Source organism: Metarhizium robertsii (genome assembly GCF_000187425.2).
Source record: "Metarhizium robertsii ARSEF 23 chromosome Unknown MAA_Scf_13, whole genome shotgun sequence".
Taxonomy (NCBI): Eukaryota; Fungi; Ascomycota; class Sordariomycetes; order Hypocreales; family Clavicipitaceae; genus Metarhizium; species Metarhizium robertsii.
Genome location: NW_011942153.1, coordinates 253,527 through 268,483, shown reverse-complemented (window position 1 = coordinate 268,483; position 14,957 = coordinate 253,527). Strand labels below are relative to the sequence as shown.

The 14,957-nt window shown below is 53.3% G+C and overlaps 6 protein-coding genes across 6 annotated transcripts; 4 read left to right on the top strand and 2 right to left on the bottom strand.

Moving 5' to 3' along the window:
- Positions 1-140: 140 nt before the first annotated feature.
- MAA_01340 (Ribosome biogenesis protein Alb1) lies at positions 141-734 on the top strand (the record flags this gene model as incomplete). Its single annotated transcript, XM_007819338.1, has 2 exons — positions 141-156; positions 217-734. 2 exons carry the CDS (start codon positions 141-143, stop codon positions 732-734), a joined length of 534 nt encoding a protein of 177 aa, XP_007817529.1.
- Positions 735-1,018: 284 nt separating this feature from the next.
- On the bottom strand, positions 1,019-1,855 carry MAA_01339 (Translation initiation factor 3; the record flags this gene model as incomplete). The annotated part of the gene is made up of 1 exon (XM_007819337.1): positions 1,019-1,855. One exon carries the CDS (start codon positions 1,853-1,855, stop codon positions 1,019-1,021), a length of 837 nt encoding a protein of 278 aa, XP_007817528.1.
- Positions 1,856-2,228: 373 nt separating this feature from the next.
- Positions 2,229-2,796, top strand: MAA_01338 (Peptidase S24/S26A/S26B/S26C; the record flags this gene model as incomplete). The annotated part of the gene is made up of 2 exons (XM_007819336.2): positions 2,229-2,555; positions 2,623-2,796. 2 exons carry the CDS (start codon positions 2,229-2,231, stop codon positions 2,794-2,796), a joined length of 501 nt encoding a protein of 166 aa, XP_007817527.2.
- A 693-nt stretch (positions 2,797-3,489) lies between these two features.
- On the bottom strand, positions 3,490-6,288 carry MAA_01337 (vacuolar protein 8; the record flags this gene model as incomplete). Its single annotated transcript, XM_007819335.2, has 7 exons — positions 3,490-3,821; positions 3,879-4,628; positions 4,691-4,936; positions 4,995-5,108; positions 5,186-5,306; positions 5,377-5,462; positions 5,742-6,288. 7 exons carry the CDS (start codon positions 6,286-6,288, stop codon positions 3,490-3,492), a joined length of 2,196 nt encoding a protein of 731 aa, XP_007817526.2.
- A 2,100-nt stretch (positions 6,289-8,388) lies between these two features.
- Positions 8,389-10,089, top strand: MAA_01336 (nuclear protein SNF4; the record flags this gene model as incomplete). Its single annotated transcript, XM_007819334.2, has 3 exons — positions 8,389-8,889; positions 8,989-9,112; positions 9,203-10,089. 3 exons carry the CDS (start codon positions 8,389-8,391, stop codon positions 10,087-10,089), a joined length of 1,512 nt encoding a protein of 503 aa, XP_007817525.2.
- A 983-nt stretch (positions 10,090-11,072) lies between these two features.
- Positions 11,073-14,858, top strand: MAA_01335 (RhoGAP group protein; the record flags this gene model as incomplete). Its single annotated transcript, XM_007819333.2, has 3 exons — positions 11,073-11,339; positions 11,401-11,448; positions 11,505-14,858. The coding sequence occupies 3 exons, from the start codon at positions 11,073-11,075 to the stop codon at positions 14,856-14,858; spliced, it is 3,669 nt and encodes a 1,222-aa protein (XP_007817524.2).
- Positions 14,859-14,957: the final 99 nt, after the last annotated feature.

Genomic DNA, 14,957 nt, shown 5'->3' with positions numbered 1-14,957 from the left:
CGCCACAGCGGCTCCTTATCGCTAGCGTGCCTGCGTATCCCGCCAAAACTTATCGCGGGGGCGGTCAGAAAAAAATATATCCATCCAGACCGGCCCTCAACTTCAAACATTCACACGTCCACACAAACCCACCGCCCACCATGGCCAAAAGCAAAGGTACGCACCATTGTCACCTGGTTCTTCCATGAATCTCTTCACTGACAAGAACGGTCCCAGGGCCCTCGAAACACTCCCGCGCCGCGCGCCGCGCCACATCCCCCTCCATCGACACGGACAAGTCCCTCAAGGACATACCGCTGCCCAAGCGCAGCACCTCAAGCGCGCCGCGGCCCTCGGTCCTCGCCGTCCACCGCGCGGCGGGCATTTCGAAAAAGAGCAAGCCTGTGCGCAAGTCCCGCATGACGAGCAAGATGCGCAAGCGCCACGAGAAGGGCCTCGAGATGGCCGAGGCCATCACGGAGCGGACCGGCAAGAAGATTGAGAAGAGCATCGGACGGGCCAAGAACGTGCAGAGGAGGAGCAGGACCTGGGAGGACATCAACAAGGATGCTGTAGAGGGAGACGCGGGCGATGAGCAGACCGGCGGGAGTCGCTTTGGCGCGCTAATGGAGGAGGCGGATGACGACGACGACGACGGCGATGCTGTCGAGGATGAGGATGGGTTCAATCCCGCGAATCCGGGGGCAAGTAAGCCAGCTGCTATTGCGGACGACGACGATGACGAGATTCTGTGAAGGGGGCTGTGCGGGATTCTGGCCCAGAGGAAAACGACTTGGCTGGCTGGTTCATCTTTGGCGTTTGGCGGGTACGAAAAGAAGAGGAAGCACGTTCACGACTTTGACGACTTGGCTTTAAATAGACGGATACAACTAGGAAACCCGGATCAAGTGTACTCTTGTACCATGCGCTCATGCGTCCCTTGCCACGTGCACCTTGAAGAAACCTCCCCATGCCACGACATGCCAGCTCAACCTCCGTAGTCACAACAGAACCAGCAGCCCCTTCAGTCGCCTCAAGCTTAATTCAGCTTCCCCTCCAAATACAGGCGATACGTCCCCCCAACCGCCCCGGACGCACTCTTGCCCTCCCTGCCGCCGACCTTGTCGACCTCGTCCCGGATCCGCCTCACCACGCCCTCGGCCTCCTTCCCATCGACCTGCTTGCCGCCCTTCTTCCGCGCCACCAGAACCTCCACCTTCATCCCCTTGCCCAAGAACTGCCCCATCTGCCGCATCTTGGTCGCCAAATCATGCTCCCCAATCGCCCACGTCAGCTCCAGCTCCTTGGTCTTGGGCTTGCCCACGCCCGCCTTCTTCTTCTCCTTGAGCTGCTTCTGGCGCTCGTACTCGTCGCGCTTGTTGACGATCTTGCACACGGCCCACTGGGCGCCGGGCCGGCCGTTCTTGGGATCCGCGGGCACGTACGGCTGCACCATGCGCAGGGACTCGTGCGGCTCGAGCCTCGTGAGGACAAAGGACGTGGCGAGGGGCCCTTCGGTGGCGCCGTTGTCAATGACCATGATCTGCGGGTCGGTGATCTCGTGGTCCTGCGGCGGGCGGTCGCGTCCCGAGCGCGCAATGTCCTGCTGCGTCGTGTAGCGCTTGTCGAAGCCGCGGTTGTCGTGGGCGAGCTGCTCCGCGGCGGCGACGGAGGTCTGGCCGCGAGGCCCGCGGGCCGGCGGCTTGGCCGCGTACCTCCGGACCTGGGTCGCTGTGAGGGCGTTCCTGTGCGGTGCCGGGAGAGGGGAGAGCTGAAGTCGCGAGACGATGGACAGAGCCGGTGCCTCAGACGGGGAGACAAAGACCCGGTAGAGAGCGCGCCGAGAATTGTATACGCATTGTGGCATTGGTCTCATTGCGGTGCTCGTCGAACGGTCTGCCACAGCCCGTCGTCTGCAGGCCAATTGAGTCTTTTGGGGGTTGCAAGTGAGGAAACAGGAGGGAGATGGAGCTTTAAAGCTTGGAGTTGGGAGGTTAATCTGCAGCGGGTGGTGAAATCGTCATGTCACACGAGCTCTTCGCCCAGCCAATAGCAACCCCGGCCAGCGGGCTCACCTCCACATCCACCAGACATTGGCGGTCGGCAGTCGATCCTTCAACGTCCAGATCGCGCATCACTCAGCAAGGTCATCACCGTTCACCAGCTCAATTATCCCTCCCCTCTCCTCCAGGGGAAAACCCGTCTACCCAACTCCAATGTAACCGCCGCGCCTCACCCCGCCCTCAATCATGTTCACCCACCTCCTCGGCCACCCCATCCGCTTCGCCCTGTCAACCCTCAAAATGACTTGCCTCGCCCACCTCACCCTCACGCAGCTCGTCCAAATATCCCCTGCCCAAGGGCCCTCCATGCTACCCACCTTCACAGTAGACGGGGACTGGATCGCCGCAGACATGCGTCACCGCCTGGGCCGCGGCATAACCACAGGCGACCTGGTTCTCTACAAGATCCCCATCTTCGCGAGCCAGAACGGCGTCAAGAGGGTAGTCGGCATGCCAGGCGACTACGTGTCGCTGGGTACACCTGGGGAGAATGGGGAGGACCAGATGATACAGGTACTATGATTTGTTGACCCCGAGTTTTGCGGTTTCTTGGTGCAAGAGTTGACTTGGCCGTTGACAGGTTCCCCAGGGCCATTGTTGGATAGTAGGTGATAATCTGCCGGCTTCGAGAGACTCGAGACAGTTTGGGCCACTGCCGCTGGCTCTTATTCAAGGCAAGGTCGTTGCCAAGATTTTGCCCTGGCGAGAGAGAAAATGGTTTGATAGCGGATTCGAGCGAATGAACCATGATTAAAGCCTGCTTTTCACATTATGATACTCTCTGGTAATATTGACACTGTAAATTATGGCGTTACGGGTTCATCTACAAGGAGCCCCACGTCACTGCAGGATACATACGGGCAAATTAGGTTAACTGGGTATAATAAAACAAGGCTTGTAAACTTTATCTAATTACAGCTGCCGCCTGAATGCTTTGCCTCCGCATATTCATCCCCTGTAAAAGGAAAATTGCAAATTAGAAAAAAAAACTCAATGCTAGGCTAATAAACGTCCTTCGCCAAACCAAATATGCTTTGTACAAAAGAAGAGTGACCCCGAGATGCCTCCCAATCACATGACTACCTTGCGCCCACGAATACTCTGGCAAACGTGACAACGCCCTTCTCGCCAGATGTCGCCAGGCGGTTGTAGCGCAAAGAGACAGAGAGAAAATGATGGATGCAACAAAACGGGACTTGATCATATCAAAGGTTGGATGTGAGGGGGGAACAGTAGTTGGTGAGAGAAACCCTTCTCTCTCGGTAGTAATTGGATATAACAGCCCCAGACGCCTTGGGAAATCACTTATGCCTTTTACAATATTATCGGCCATACTGATCCAGTAACAGTGGTGTACATAGCCGCCAGAGTCAGAAGTTGCTTCGTCTGCCGGTGGACCGAGGAATGCGCTGTCGCTTGGCAGGCAATGCTGTGCCAGCTGCGAGATTTAGCCCTCGATGTGGGCTTTAGACATGCTCTGACCCAACAGTTCCAGGCAACGTTGAGCCAAATTCACCACTTCGCCCTCATCCTCGTCTTCAAACTCGGGCTCAGCTTCGACTTGTCGGTTTGCAATAGCTCGGATGTTCTCGATAATGTCGTCGGCTTTGCCAATATGACCAATCAAAGTCTTATCTTCAGACTCGAATAATTGCAACAAGGTCCAGACTGCAATATGCTGGAATGTGGCGTCACCTGATTGCAGGAATCGGCTAAGATATCCGTGTATTCCTCCATTTGGATCGTTCCAATTTTGAACAAAGATTGAATAGTCGCCGACTAACATGATGCATGAGCACAGGGCCGGTAGAATACTAAAGCACTTATGAAACATACCTTTGGAGGACAAGTTACCCAAGGCAGCAGCACTGTTGCCTTGAACCTCGATGCTGGGCGAATGAGTCAAGGGTATGAGGACATCGCACACTCCGAGATTGAGAAGATGCGACTTGAGATCGTCGCTAAGAGCCAAAACTGCAATGGCAGCCGTCATTTCCGACTGTACCGTCACCGGCACATCAAGCACCAGCTGTTTACACTTCTGGACAGCGCCGGCGTCCAATACCAGAGCCTTGTTTCGGTCTGAGCTGGCTGCCAGGTTGCGCAAAGTTGAAATGGCGTGGCATTGAATCTCTTCGTTGTCGGTGGATCCGAGCAAGTCGACTAGTGGCTTGAGGAAGTTGGCGTCAATGATGGGCGATTCATTCATTGGGTGTATGGAGATGTTTCGTATACAAGCAACAGCCGACAGTATCAAGGGAAGGTAAGATGACTGAAGGAGACGAAGGAGCGGGGGTAAGCCTTGGACTCGGACAATCTCAATTTGGTACTTTTCATCGGACGCAAGGTTTCGCAGGGCCAACGCAGCCTGACATTGGACCTTTGGGGACGAGGAGTCCATGAGATGGACCAGGGATTGGACGAGTTTTGGTTCAGTGGACGACAGCTTTCGTCGGTTATTGGCGTCAACGGCAATGTTACTGAGGGCGGTAGTGCAGTAGTACTGTACATCAACATCGGGAGAAGAGAGGAGCTGAACTAGGACGGGAATAGCGCCGGCGTTAACGAGCTGCTGTCGGTTCTCATCTATAGCATTCGTCCGCGTTAGCGAATTGTCCAGAAGAAAGTAGAAAGGTCTGGTGACATACCAGAATGTGTCATGTTGAGGAGAGCACCGGTAGCGTTCCGCTGCACACGCATATCTCGGGATTTGGCAAGCCTCGTCAGGGGGCCCAGGGCACCAGACCGTGCAATCTTGGCCTTATTTTCTTCATGTGTAGCCAAGTTGGTGATGCATCCTACGGCATTGCACTGGACCTCAACATTTGGCGATAGCATCTGTCGGATGAGCGGTGTTAATCCTCCAAGCTGGACGATTATGACCTTGTTCTCAGCTGTAGGTACGTGGTTAATCGTAGGGCATGCAGATGAGGTCTTTGTCAAGGCACATACTGTTGACGGCAAGGTTGCCTAGGGCGGCACTAGCGGCTCTCTGAACTTCGATATCGGGGCTTTGTAACAGGAAGAGAATGGGTTCCAGTGTGTCTCGGTCAACCTCTCGTACATCTGGGGCGCGGGGGTATTAGCATCATGGAGCATGGACAGACAGGCATGATTCAACGGGTCTGGCTTTGCAGGCCTACCTCTCTCAGTGATTTCGGCAAAGGTAAGACTTGCACTGCGTTGCAAGTCTATATTTTCTGAAAAGACCAAGGTACTAAGAGCCCTGAGTGGTTCTCCGGAGAAGAAGTTGGTCTCTCCACGCTGCAAGTTCAGTCAGCATGGCAAGACGAGAGCGGTGTCGTGGTGCCATTACGGCGGTCTAGATACGAACGTTTTCGAGATATTGTAACAGGTCGGCGACGGCCTCGCGCTCGCTATCGGCCAAAACAGGCTCGTACAGACCTTCGCGGGAGCGGCCTAGGATGAGTCGCGTCAGTTCTTGTTACCGTAAACACCTTGGCAGACGGGTCGGGAGAAGGGAAAACAGCGTACCTCCACAGCATGATGAGCAGCAGTTACCCATGACTGGGACGGCAAACAATGTGCAGTTGTCCGGATGGCAGCGGATGGAGCGGTGTTGTGGATGACAAGATGTTGATGACGATGATGCGGGCTGGTGATGTGCCTCAAGGTCGGAGCAACAGCGGATTGTTCCTAGCGTTAGGTTCCGTCACAGCTCAGCAACCGGCTGCTTACCCAGGAACCCCGGCAGCTTATGGGTCAGGCTGAGCTGAAGTCGATCGCAAGCGCGGCGTGATGGAGTCGAGGGGACGAGACCAGTGAGCTCTGGTGATTGTTGGCAAGCTTCCAAAGTGAAGCAGGTTGGCGGGGGGGTGAGGATGGTATGTGTGCATGTGGACAAGGCGAGTCTGGTGTTGAGTCCTGGGACTGGAACTGAGCCTGGGACCAGAGGACCGGGCGACGGGCGCGGCGTGGCATTCAAGGCTGGGGCTGTGAGTGCCGGCAACTTTAGAAGGGAGCACTGGCACTGGCTTGGAGCACTTGGCGTCAATCGCCATCTGGACATCCATGTCTGGAGCAAGGCTACACTCCATGTGGGTAACTGTAGGCGGTAGTACGGACGACCAGCTAGTAGCAAGGGACATTGAGTCTGGTCGTCCTTAATAGGGTCGGTTGCAATTGGACCGCCCGAGTCGCCAGTCTGGTTGATGGCACGCAATGCATTCAAGGTAACTTCATTAGTCGCCCCCGGCCTCGAGGGACCAGTTGGCCCCTTGGACATCTGGACATTCATCCATCCATGTCTGAACGTCAATCTGCCCTTGGAGGCCTTGGCTTGCGCGCCAGGCCTTCAATGTTCTTTTCTCTACGCCACGTCTAGCCCTCTCAAAATCAGACATGTACATGTCAACGGCCAGCGTCAACGACGTCTCAACTCAATCTTCGACCGTCTCTCATTGTCCATGCGCCACACTGCAGCTCGCTCGCTCCACATTACGTGCCGCACATTGAATCATGGCCACGAGAGCACTCACAACTCGTCCTCCACCAGCCCGTACTCTGGCATGTCAATTCCACTCAAGTGTCCCAAGTGCTTGCCTGGGAGGACATGCGGGAAAGCAAGGGCTGGATAGGCCCCCTGCTCACTTGCCTGAACCCCAGCCGGCTAACAATAAATATGACGCCTGGCAGAGCTCCGTACAATCAATACCGTGTACTCCGTACTCCGTACCGTGATTGATTGTCAAGGGTTGCTCCGACTTGGCGCCTGCTCATCTCCGTGTCCAAGTCTGAAGGCTCGCAAGCAACTCCGACCACGGTGGTTTTTGTCGCTTTAATGCGTCTCTGCAACCTCTTGTGTTTTCGGTGGCATGCTATGCCCCCGTACATTCAAAGCGCTTCAGGCAAGCAATAGAACGAAAAGAAACAAAAAAAACGCACGTGTGCCGGGAGCGCGCGTGAGATGGATCACTTAACCGTGCATGCGTCCATGTACTTCTGCACCTGGCTATGCTTCGGCGCGCGTGTCGGTGCAATGCACTAGAATCTCGGGAAAATACGAATGCCTCCTGGCATCAGACTGTACTTGCTTCATTGATAGCTTTGCCGAGAAATTCATTTCTTTATTTTTGTCCAGGAGCCACCAGCGAGGAGATCGTGGCACTACTACCTACTAAGTACCTTGTGTTCGGGGAAACTTGACGCAGGCCGCAACGCGCAGTCATCGTGCCCCAAGACGGCCCTCGTCTGTGATCATGTAGTGCACAGCATTGCATTTCTACTGCCGATTACACCCTCTCGTTGTCATCGCGCGCCACCACTACGACAACAAAGCCCCGAGCACATCCCATGCTGGATATATTTCCCATGGATCGTCTTCACCAAGGTTGTGAGTGTTGCTTGGAGCGCACACATTGGTCGTCGCCTCTCGTCAACCCCACAGGGACTATCCGAGCTGTCTAAACGTTAAAACGCCCCGCCCTGCTGTGCGTACAATTGGCATTCCGACCAAAGCATTCAATGTTTGCCCCAGACTTGCACTATCGATGGCCAGGGGACCATCCCGTCTGGTAATTATTTGATTACCAGTGTTGTGCTAGTCCACAATCAAGTCGCCAGTGCCCGCTGGGTGAGACGCACGTACAGACTGTGGCGCCATCTTTACATGATTGGGTGGTCCATGTGACGCTGTGCGATCAAGGGTGTATCCTTGTGCGCGGGTGATGTTCCACCACTGTGCAGTACTCGGCAGGTCTGGGATACTCTTGTCCCAGATGGCTACTCCGTACATAGTCCGTATTTACAAGGTACACTGTTAACCTGAATACCTACCCCACGATGGTGTGAAATTGACATTGGAGGGTGTTTACCAGCTGGGGCAGAAAATCGATCGCTGGCAGCCTCGCTCTAGGGTAGGGCAGTGTAGCCGCAGGCGAGATGGCTTCGCAACTCGCACCCACATAATATGCATGCACATGGTGCTCGATAATCGCTAGCCCTGTGAATTAAGCTATTTGAACCGCATGCCCTTAAACTCTCCTAGCACGGCCCTAGAACGTTGGGAAGAATCGGATGATGCCTTTCCAAAATTTCTGCCCAGGTACTACCGCGATAACGGGCGACGTCTGAAGCCATTTGAAGTGCCAGATGTCAACGGTTGGTTTCCCCACCATGGTACGAAGTAGATGTTGAGAAGCTTGCTTGCAACTGTCTCGGTGTCTTGGGTCCGGTGCCCCCTCCCCCTCCCCCTCCACCATTCGACCATCACCATAATCACCCAGGTGCCGGGCCAACTGCTACAAACCGTCCAAAACCACCTGTGACGCGCGAGGCCACACAACGATACGCCATACACCGGACACACAGCTGCCCGATACCTCGAATGGACGAAAGAGATGCCGCAGCGGCGCCCCCCAGCGTCCAACCTGCCGCCGACCCCACGCAGACCAATGTCGAAGCCCAGATTGCGTCCCGTGAGCAGGTCACTGGCGCCATGTCTGGGCTGGCACCGGGACTTGGGTCTGGACCATCCGCTGAGGAACCACCTCCATCAGCACAACCACCAACGGCAGCCAGAGCACAAGCACAAGCATCAAATCCTGCGACTCGGTCAATTACTACGGCGCCGGTTCCTGGACGAGCTCCCGCTACCGCAACAGCTCCCCGTTCAGCTCCCGCTCCCGCTGCCGCTCCCAGTCACGGCCACGGCCACGGCCACGAGCAACCCGCCCTCCGTGTGCCTCGATTTGTCGCTCCCTCGTCCTATCTCCGTTTCAAGACCTCGCACGGCAGCGCCATGGCAGCAGCTGCATCTGAGCCGACCTCGAACCCGAGCACACTGAGCCCGCCGAGCCCGCTTGATAAGGAACAACGTCAAGGACTGGTATGGACCATTCGCTTTGTGCCTCCTTCTCGGCAATTCCTCTCGTGGGCCTAGCGAGGCCCTTTCCGACGTCGCACAAAGGCTAACTGTCTCTTCCAGAAAGCGATTCGGGACTTTCTCAAGGTTCGCACCAGCTACGATGTCCTGCCGCTATCCTTCCGTCTCATTGTCTTGGACACCGACCTCCTCATCAAGAAGACGCTTAATATCTTAATACAAAATAGTGAGTCTGCCTTTGCACCGTTTGCTACCCATGGCCGCCCAAGACAGCCCAAACAACTGCTCGCTCTTTGGCTAATCTGCTTCGCATCAGCAATCGTTTCTGCGCCGCTATGGGACTCACAGAGAGGACGTTTTGCCGGCATACTGACGGCCACTGATTATATCAACGTCATTCAATATTACTGCCAATTTCCAGACGAGATGAGCAAGCTTGACCAGTTTCGGTTGAGTAGTCTGCGAGGTGAGACTATTTTGCACCAAGAAACAGTGGGAAAAGCCGTCGGACCCGCCGTATGCATGCTAAGACAGGTTGGCTTAGATATCGAAAAGGCAATAGGTGCCACTCCAATCGAAACGGTATCTGTGCATCCATCTCGACCGCTTTACGAGGCGTGCCGACGCATGCTTAAGACTCGTGCGCGACGTATTCCCCTCGTGGATATAGACGACGAGACAGGCAGAGAGACGGTCATATCCGTCATTACTCAATATCGTATCCTCAAGTTCATCGCTGTCAATAACGAACACAACACTGTAATGCTCAAAAAGACGGTTCGAGAGATTGGCCTGGGCACCTATTCCAACCTGGCCACCATGCACATGGATAATACGGTTCTGGATGCCATCCACCTGATGGTCGATAGAAACATTAGCTGTATCCCGATTGTGGACTCGGAAAACCGGGTCCTGAATGCCTTTGAGGCGGTCGACGTCATTCCCTGCATTAGAGGGGGTGCATACGAGGAACTGGATGGATCGATCGGGGAGGCACTGTGCAAACGGCCAGAAGACAGCCCAGGTATCTACACATGCGGGGAGGGGGATCGACTGGATTCATTGTTTGACACGATCCGAAAGAGCCGAGTACACAGACTGATTGTTATCGACGACGACAACAAACTGAAGGGTGTCATTTCACTATCTGATATCCTCAAATACGTGCTCATCCAAGGGGAAGAGGACTCGCCTCAAAGCTAGCCGAGATATGGTGGAGGATGTTTGGAAACACTACATGATGGCATGACATGTCTCTTTTTAGCCCTAGAGGCCGCAATAGAGAAAGCAAGGATCAAGGAATTCGACGGCATTTCCCCGCTTTTTTTTTGGCTCGGCGCATTGGGTTGTTAATCGAATGGTGATACAACGTTGATATATGGAGGGAAAGAAAAATTGTTTTACACATCATGATAGATAGTAGCTTGAGGAGGTGCACACATGTTATCAACTGGTTTGCTGACATTTGTTTGTGTGGTACTTACCTAGTACCAGGTAGGTAGGGATTTGGTAGCTGTTACTTGAATACCATACCCATCAATGCGCGATGTCGAATGACAGCCCATCCACTTTTCTATCATATTTTGTGAACAATATGCATCAGGGGTGAACTGGAGAGCTCCCCCGAGCTTTTCCCGTTTCCTGCCTGAATCAATCCGGTGCTTGCTTGAATCGATAACTTGGCCCTGCAAAGTGATGAGAATTGCTCGGCAGGCTTACTCTTTTTGCTAAGTAAGGGCGCTCACGCCTCGCCAGGAACCTGGCTATTTGGCTTTATATTATATATTATATATTATATATTAGTATATCTTTTATAATAAGTAAGTATATTATACTATAGTTATTGAAGTATATATATATAATATATTTTACTATAATAATTCACATATAAGGGGAGTTTAAATACAGCAAATAGCAGGGGGGTAAGCGCACCTAGTAAAAAGAGTAAGCCTGCCGAGCAATTCACCAAGTGATGGAGTACCTACTAGGAAGGAAGGAAGGACAGACGGTGCTTTGCGTTTGGCATTGAGAGCGACTGAACGTTGCCAGTCACCCGACAACCATGCCAGCTGGCAACGCCTCGCAAGGGCATTGGCATACAAGGCAAACACGGCATCAACACGCGAGTATGCAATCATCGCAACTCTGGTATTCATTCCAACTTCCAACAAATTACCAAGTATTCCATGGCTCACCCACTCGGGACGTCGCATTCATCTCAGAATCTCCGTGCCTGGTCTGCATACCACCCACGTCGACTACCCCATTCCGCCAGCTCAGTCTCTCTCTTCCTACCACAGAGCGCTAGCTATCAGAGCTTCGGTCATGGTAGTAGGGTACGGAGCAGTGGTACTTGGACCACGAGTAGTGGCGAGCTCGGCCTTCTCAGCAACGCGGATGAGGTGGATGACAGAGATGTGTTTGTCCAGGAATATAATAGGCTTGCTAAAAAGGTGAGTTCTTTACTGCTACCCGAGAGAACAGAACAGTGTCCAAGCTCACAAAATCGCATAGCATGGCGTAAGACAGTTGATGAGTGATGACTTTGATGTCCATCAACAGGTAGGTCATCGATACATCCCTAGACGTTGTTCGTCGTGTCTGATCGGTAGCACTAGGGAGATGCGGCACGATGCCGAGAAAAGAGAGGCTGGCTGTCGAGACTTCTTCGGCCGAGCCCTAGCCCATTCCCTCATAATGCTTCGACGTTGCCGCCGCCTCCACAGATACGACACAAACGAAGTGTTTCCGAACTGGCACATATCATACACTGCAGAAGAGAGGCCCCCAGAATCATCGAGATCCAAGACATGGTGCGACTCAGTGGTAAAAGCATGCTTTACCTTCCCCAAGAGTACTCGCCGTGTTCTCTCATTTTGCCGACTTGCATTAGAGCAACGGCGCAGCATTTGGCTCAAAACGTTGCAACTCGAGGGTTATTTCGCGTTCCCGGATCTTCAAAAGTCATCAGCGCTTTGTTTGACTACTACTGTTTTGAGAGTGCACATGTTAACATTGCGAGCACTGTGCGCTGCGCTACCTTGCCTCTGCACATTCAGTACTCTGTCCACGACGTGGCATCTACCTTCAAGCGTTTACTTTCTGTGTTGCCCGGGGGCATTCTGGGATCACTGACTCTCCTGGACGCATTGATAGCTATTCACTCTCAGCTTAATGGAGAGCCAGAATATCCCCGAACAAAACAAACCAAGGTCAGGGCACGATTGATTGCTTTGGCGATAGGTACCATCAAATCGCAGTATCGCAGAGAAATGATATGCGCTGTATTCGGCCTGTTAAGCCTCATTGGGCGGGTTGCGGAAGTTGCTCCCCGGGAAGATGAAGATAGTAGACCTCTTCCCACGGCAGATTTGATGGGTTACAATGCACTGGGCATTGTCTTTGGTCCATTGCTGGTCGGAAACCTGCTGGACCAATACACCATGAAAGTTGCGACTCCGAGCACGGGATTGCTACTGTTTCCACTGAGTCCTCCTCGATTCCGAAGGGACCGACGAAAGTCGACTCAGGTCGATACCAAGACTTTAGGGCCACCCACTGTTGACAAGATACTGGTAGCCAACAGCATAACAGAAATGTTGATCGCCAATTGGAGAGATGTGGTCCGCCAGATGAAGTCCCTTGGTACACACTGTCGGAAGGATACGTCGGTGGTGGACCTGGTTAGCAAGGATGAGAAGTTTCCGTCTCCGCCGGGCTTCAACTTGAGAGTTCCTAAGAATTTTGATAAAGGAGATGGTGAAATGATGAGAAACGAAGGGAATGAGCGGCACGAAGAGTTCGAATCGCCGATACATGGACAAAGGAAGCGACGAGTGAAAGGTCTAAGGCGAACAACCTCTCAAAGGCTAAAACCCAAAATTAGCATTGCCACGTTGAGTCCCACTAAAGAAGAGAGCATGGGAGACGATGAGTCCACTGACGGAAACGAAACCCATCATAACAAGGAGAGTGTCATTCAGCGATTACAAAAGGCGGAAGAAAACCGCAAATACAATGAGGCTGCAACCATAGCCAATACTGATGATAAACCCCAAGGAGCTGTGGAAGGCGAGCCGCGTTCTGGCCCTGCTCCAACAGCCGAGGAAGACAATGTTGCTGGTGAAGTTGATTCAAGTGCGGAGCCCGCACAAGTATATCTTGAGAGTGTTCCGCCCAGAGAATCATCGAGAAATGTGGCATCACACGATGGTATTGATAGACCCTTGCGACGACCGACTTCACAGAAAAGCGTAAACTCGCCAAGATTGTTGGATGACGTTGCGTTGGATTCAAGTCGCTCTGGGCCAACACCAAGAGCAAGACGGCTGTCACTGGCGTCTACCGTGCAAAGCGGATCCGCGAAGCCATCACCAGGTCGCATGAGTCCTGCTTCACCATCGCTTATGAGCCCAATAGAGATGCCTGAAGGGGGTATTCGGCTTGTTCAAAAAAGCCCTCCTCTAAACGCCAAGGTGGAGGACGTCCAAGATAGGTCTGCCACTCTTGGCATTGGGACATCGTACACGTCTCAAGACCAAGGTGTCCAGTGCGATATGTTTCGGGAGAGTGAGGCCCGGCGCTCGATTGACGTTACTCCTGAACGCTTCTATGCGTATGGGAAGGCGCTGGAAAATGAGCCCAGGATGTATCTCGATGGCATTCGACAGTGTGCGATTACACAGAAGCGGCCTACTGTAATACACAAGCCGAGACTATCGAAGTCACATGAGAATTTGAGGAGTCATACCACAATTACCCTGGAATCACCAACAGAGTCTACCGAGTCCAAGGGACTAAGCAAACGCGGGTCCGTTAAAACAATGGCAGCAATGTTCGAAAACCAAAGCACTGACCGACAATCACCAATCTTTAGGGAAGACTCAATTGCAGCACAGAAAGGAAGCAAAATGCACTCCCGAGATAGGCATTCGAAGTCAGATTCGGCGTGGACGCATCACGTCTTTGATCCGTTGATTGAACCACCGCAAAGAAACCCTGAGGGAAGTGCGACAAGAGGACAGGGAGTTGAGCTCCACCAAGTTGTCAGAGGTATACTTAATGACAGGCTCAAAGGACCATGTTTGGAGAGGGACATGGATGGAGGTTTTCAGGATGCCACCTTCTACAGTCCTTCAAGGTTTCTCGGAAAGACGGGGACCAGCGCGGTAGACGAGAAGGCACTGAAGGCAGTCCCAAGCCTGGGCACCATGTTGCCTTGCCGCGAACAGCCGCCCATCGCACATCATCTGAATTTGGCTCGGCCGCTCTCGTCGCCAATTCCAATGCAGGAACCGGACCCTAGCGCAGTTCTGGACATAGTTTCCACGACGCAGACTCCTCGACCTCGAAGTGCTACGGTTCTATATTCTCAGATTCGCAATCTCCAGCGCCAGCTATCTTCAAAGACGGACGAAGCGGCACAACTGAGAAGGCAGCTCGATGCACAAAAGGACTCTGACGTTGGAACCGTCAGTGAACAACTGAGGCAGGCGAAGAGAGATGTTGCCACGTGGAAAGACAGAGCCGAGACTGCGGAGCGGAGAGTCAAAGTGTTTGAGAAGTTTGTTGAGAAGTTGAAGGAAATCCGAGACGCCATCGCGGATTCATATCCCCACAAGACGGGGGGTGAAGAAGACAACGACTCGAACCAGCCGTCTGGTGAAGGAAGCCTCGGGATTAGAAGGGCGATTAATGCCCTGCATATCGCCCATGCGACAGAAGGTAAGGAAAATGGCGGGCAAGGAGACGATGCCACGATGGTGGCGGCCAAAACTCAAAAGTGTTTGCATGGTCTGTCGGCTACACAAGATGGGACGCTAGATTCGGATCGGGTGAGCAGCGCGGCAGGTGACGGACGTGTCCAAAATAGTCCATGCAACTGTTTGGCAACGCGTATGAGAAAGAGCTCGGAGCAGATTTTGGCGGTAGCTGAGGAACTTTTGCGGATTCACGAGGATGGTGCAGCGTGATTCGTAGAGGGGTGGAGGGCGGTAGGAATGGACGAATAGGAGTAATGTATGATAGCAGCACGGGTTATGATAGTGGTAATTTTATCGCTTGCTAGAGAT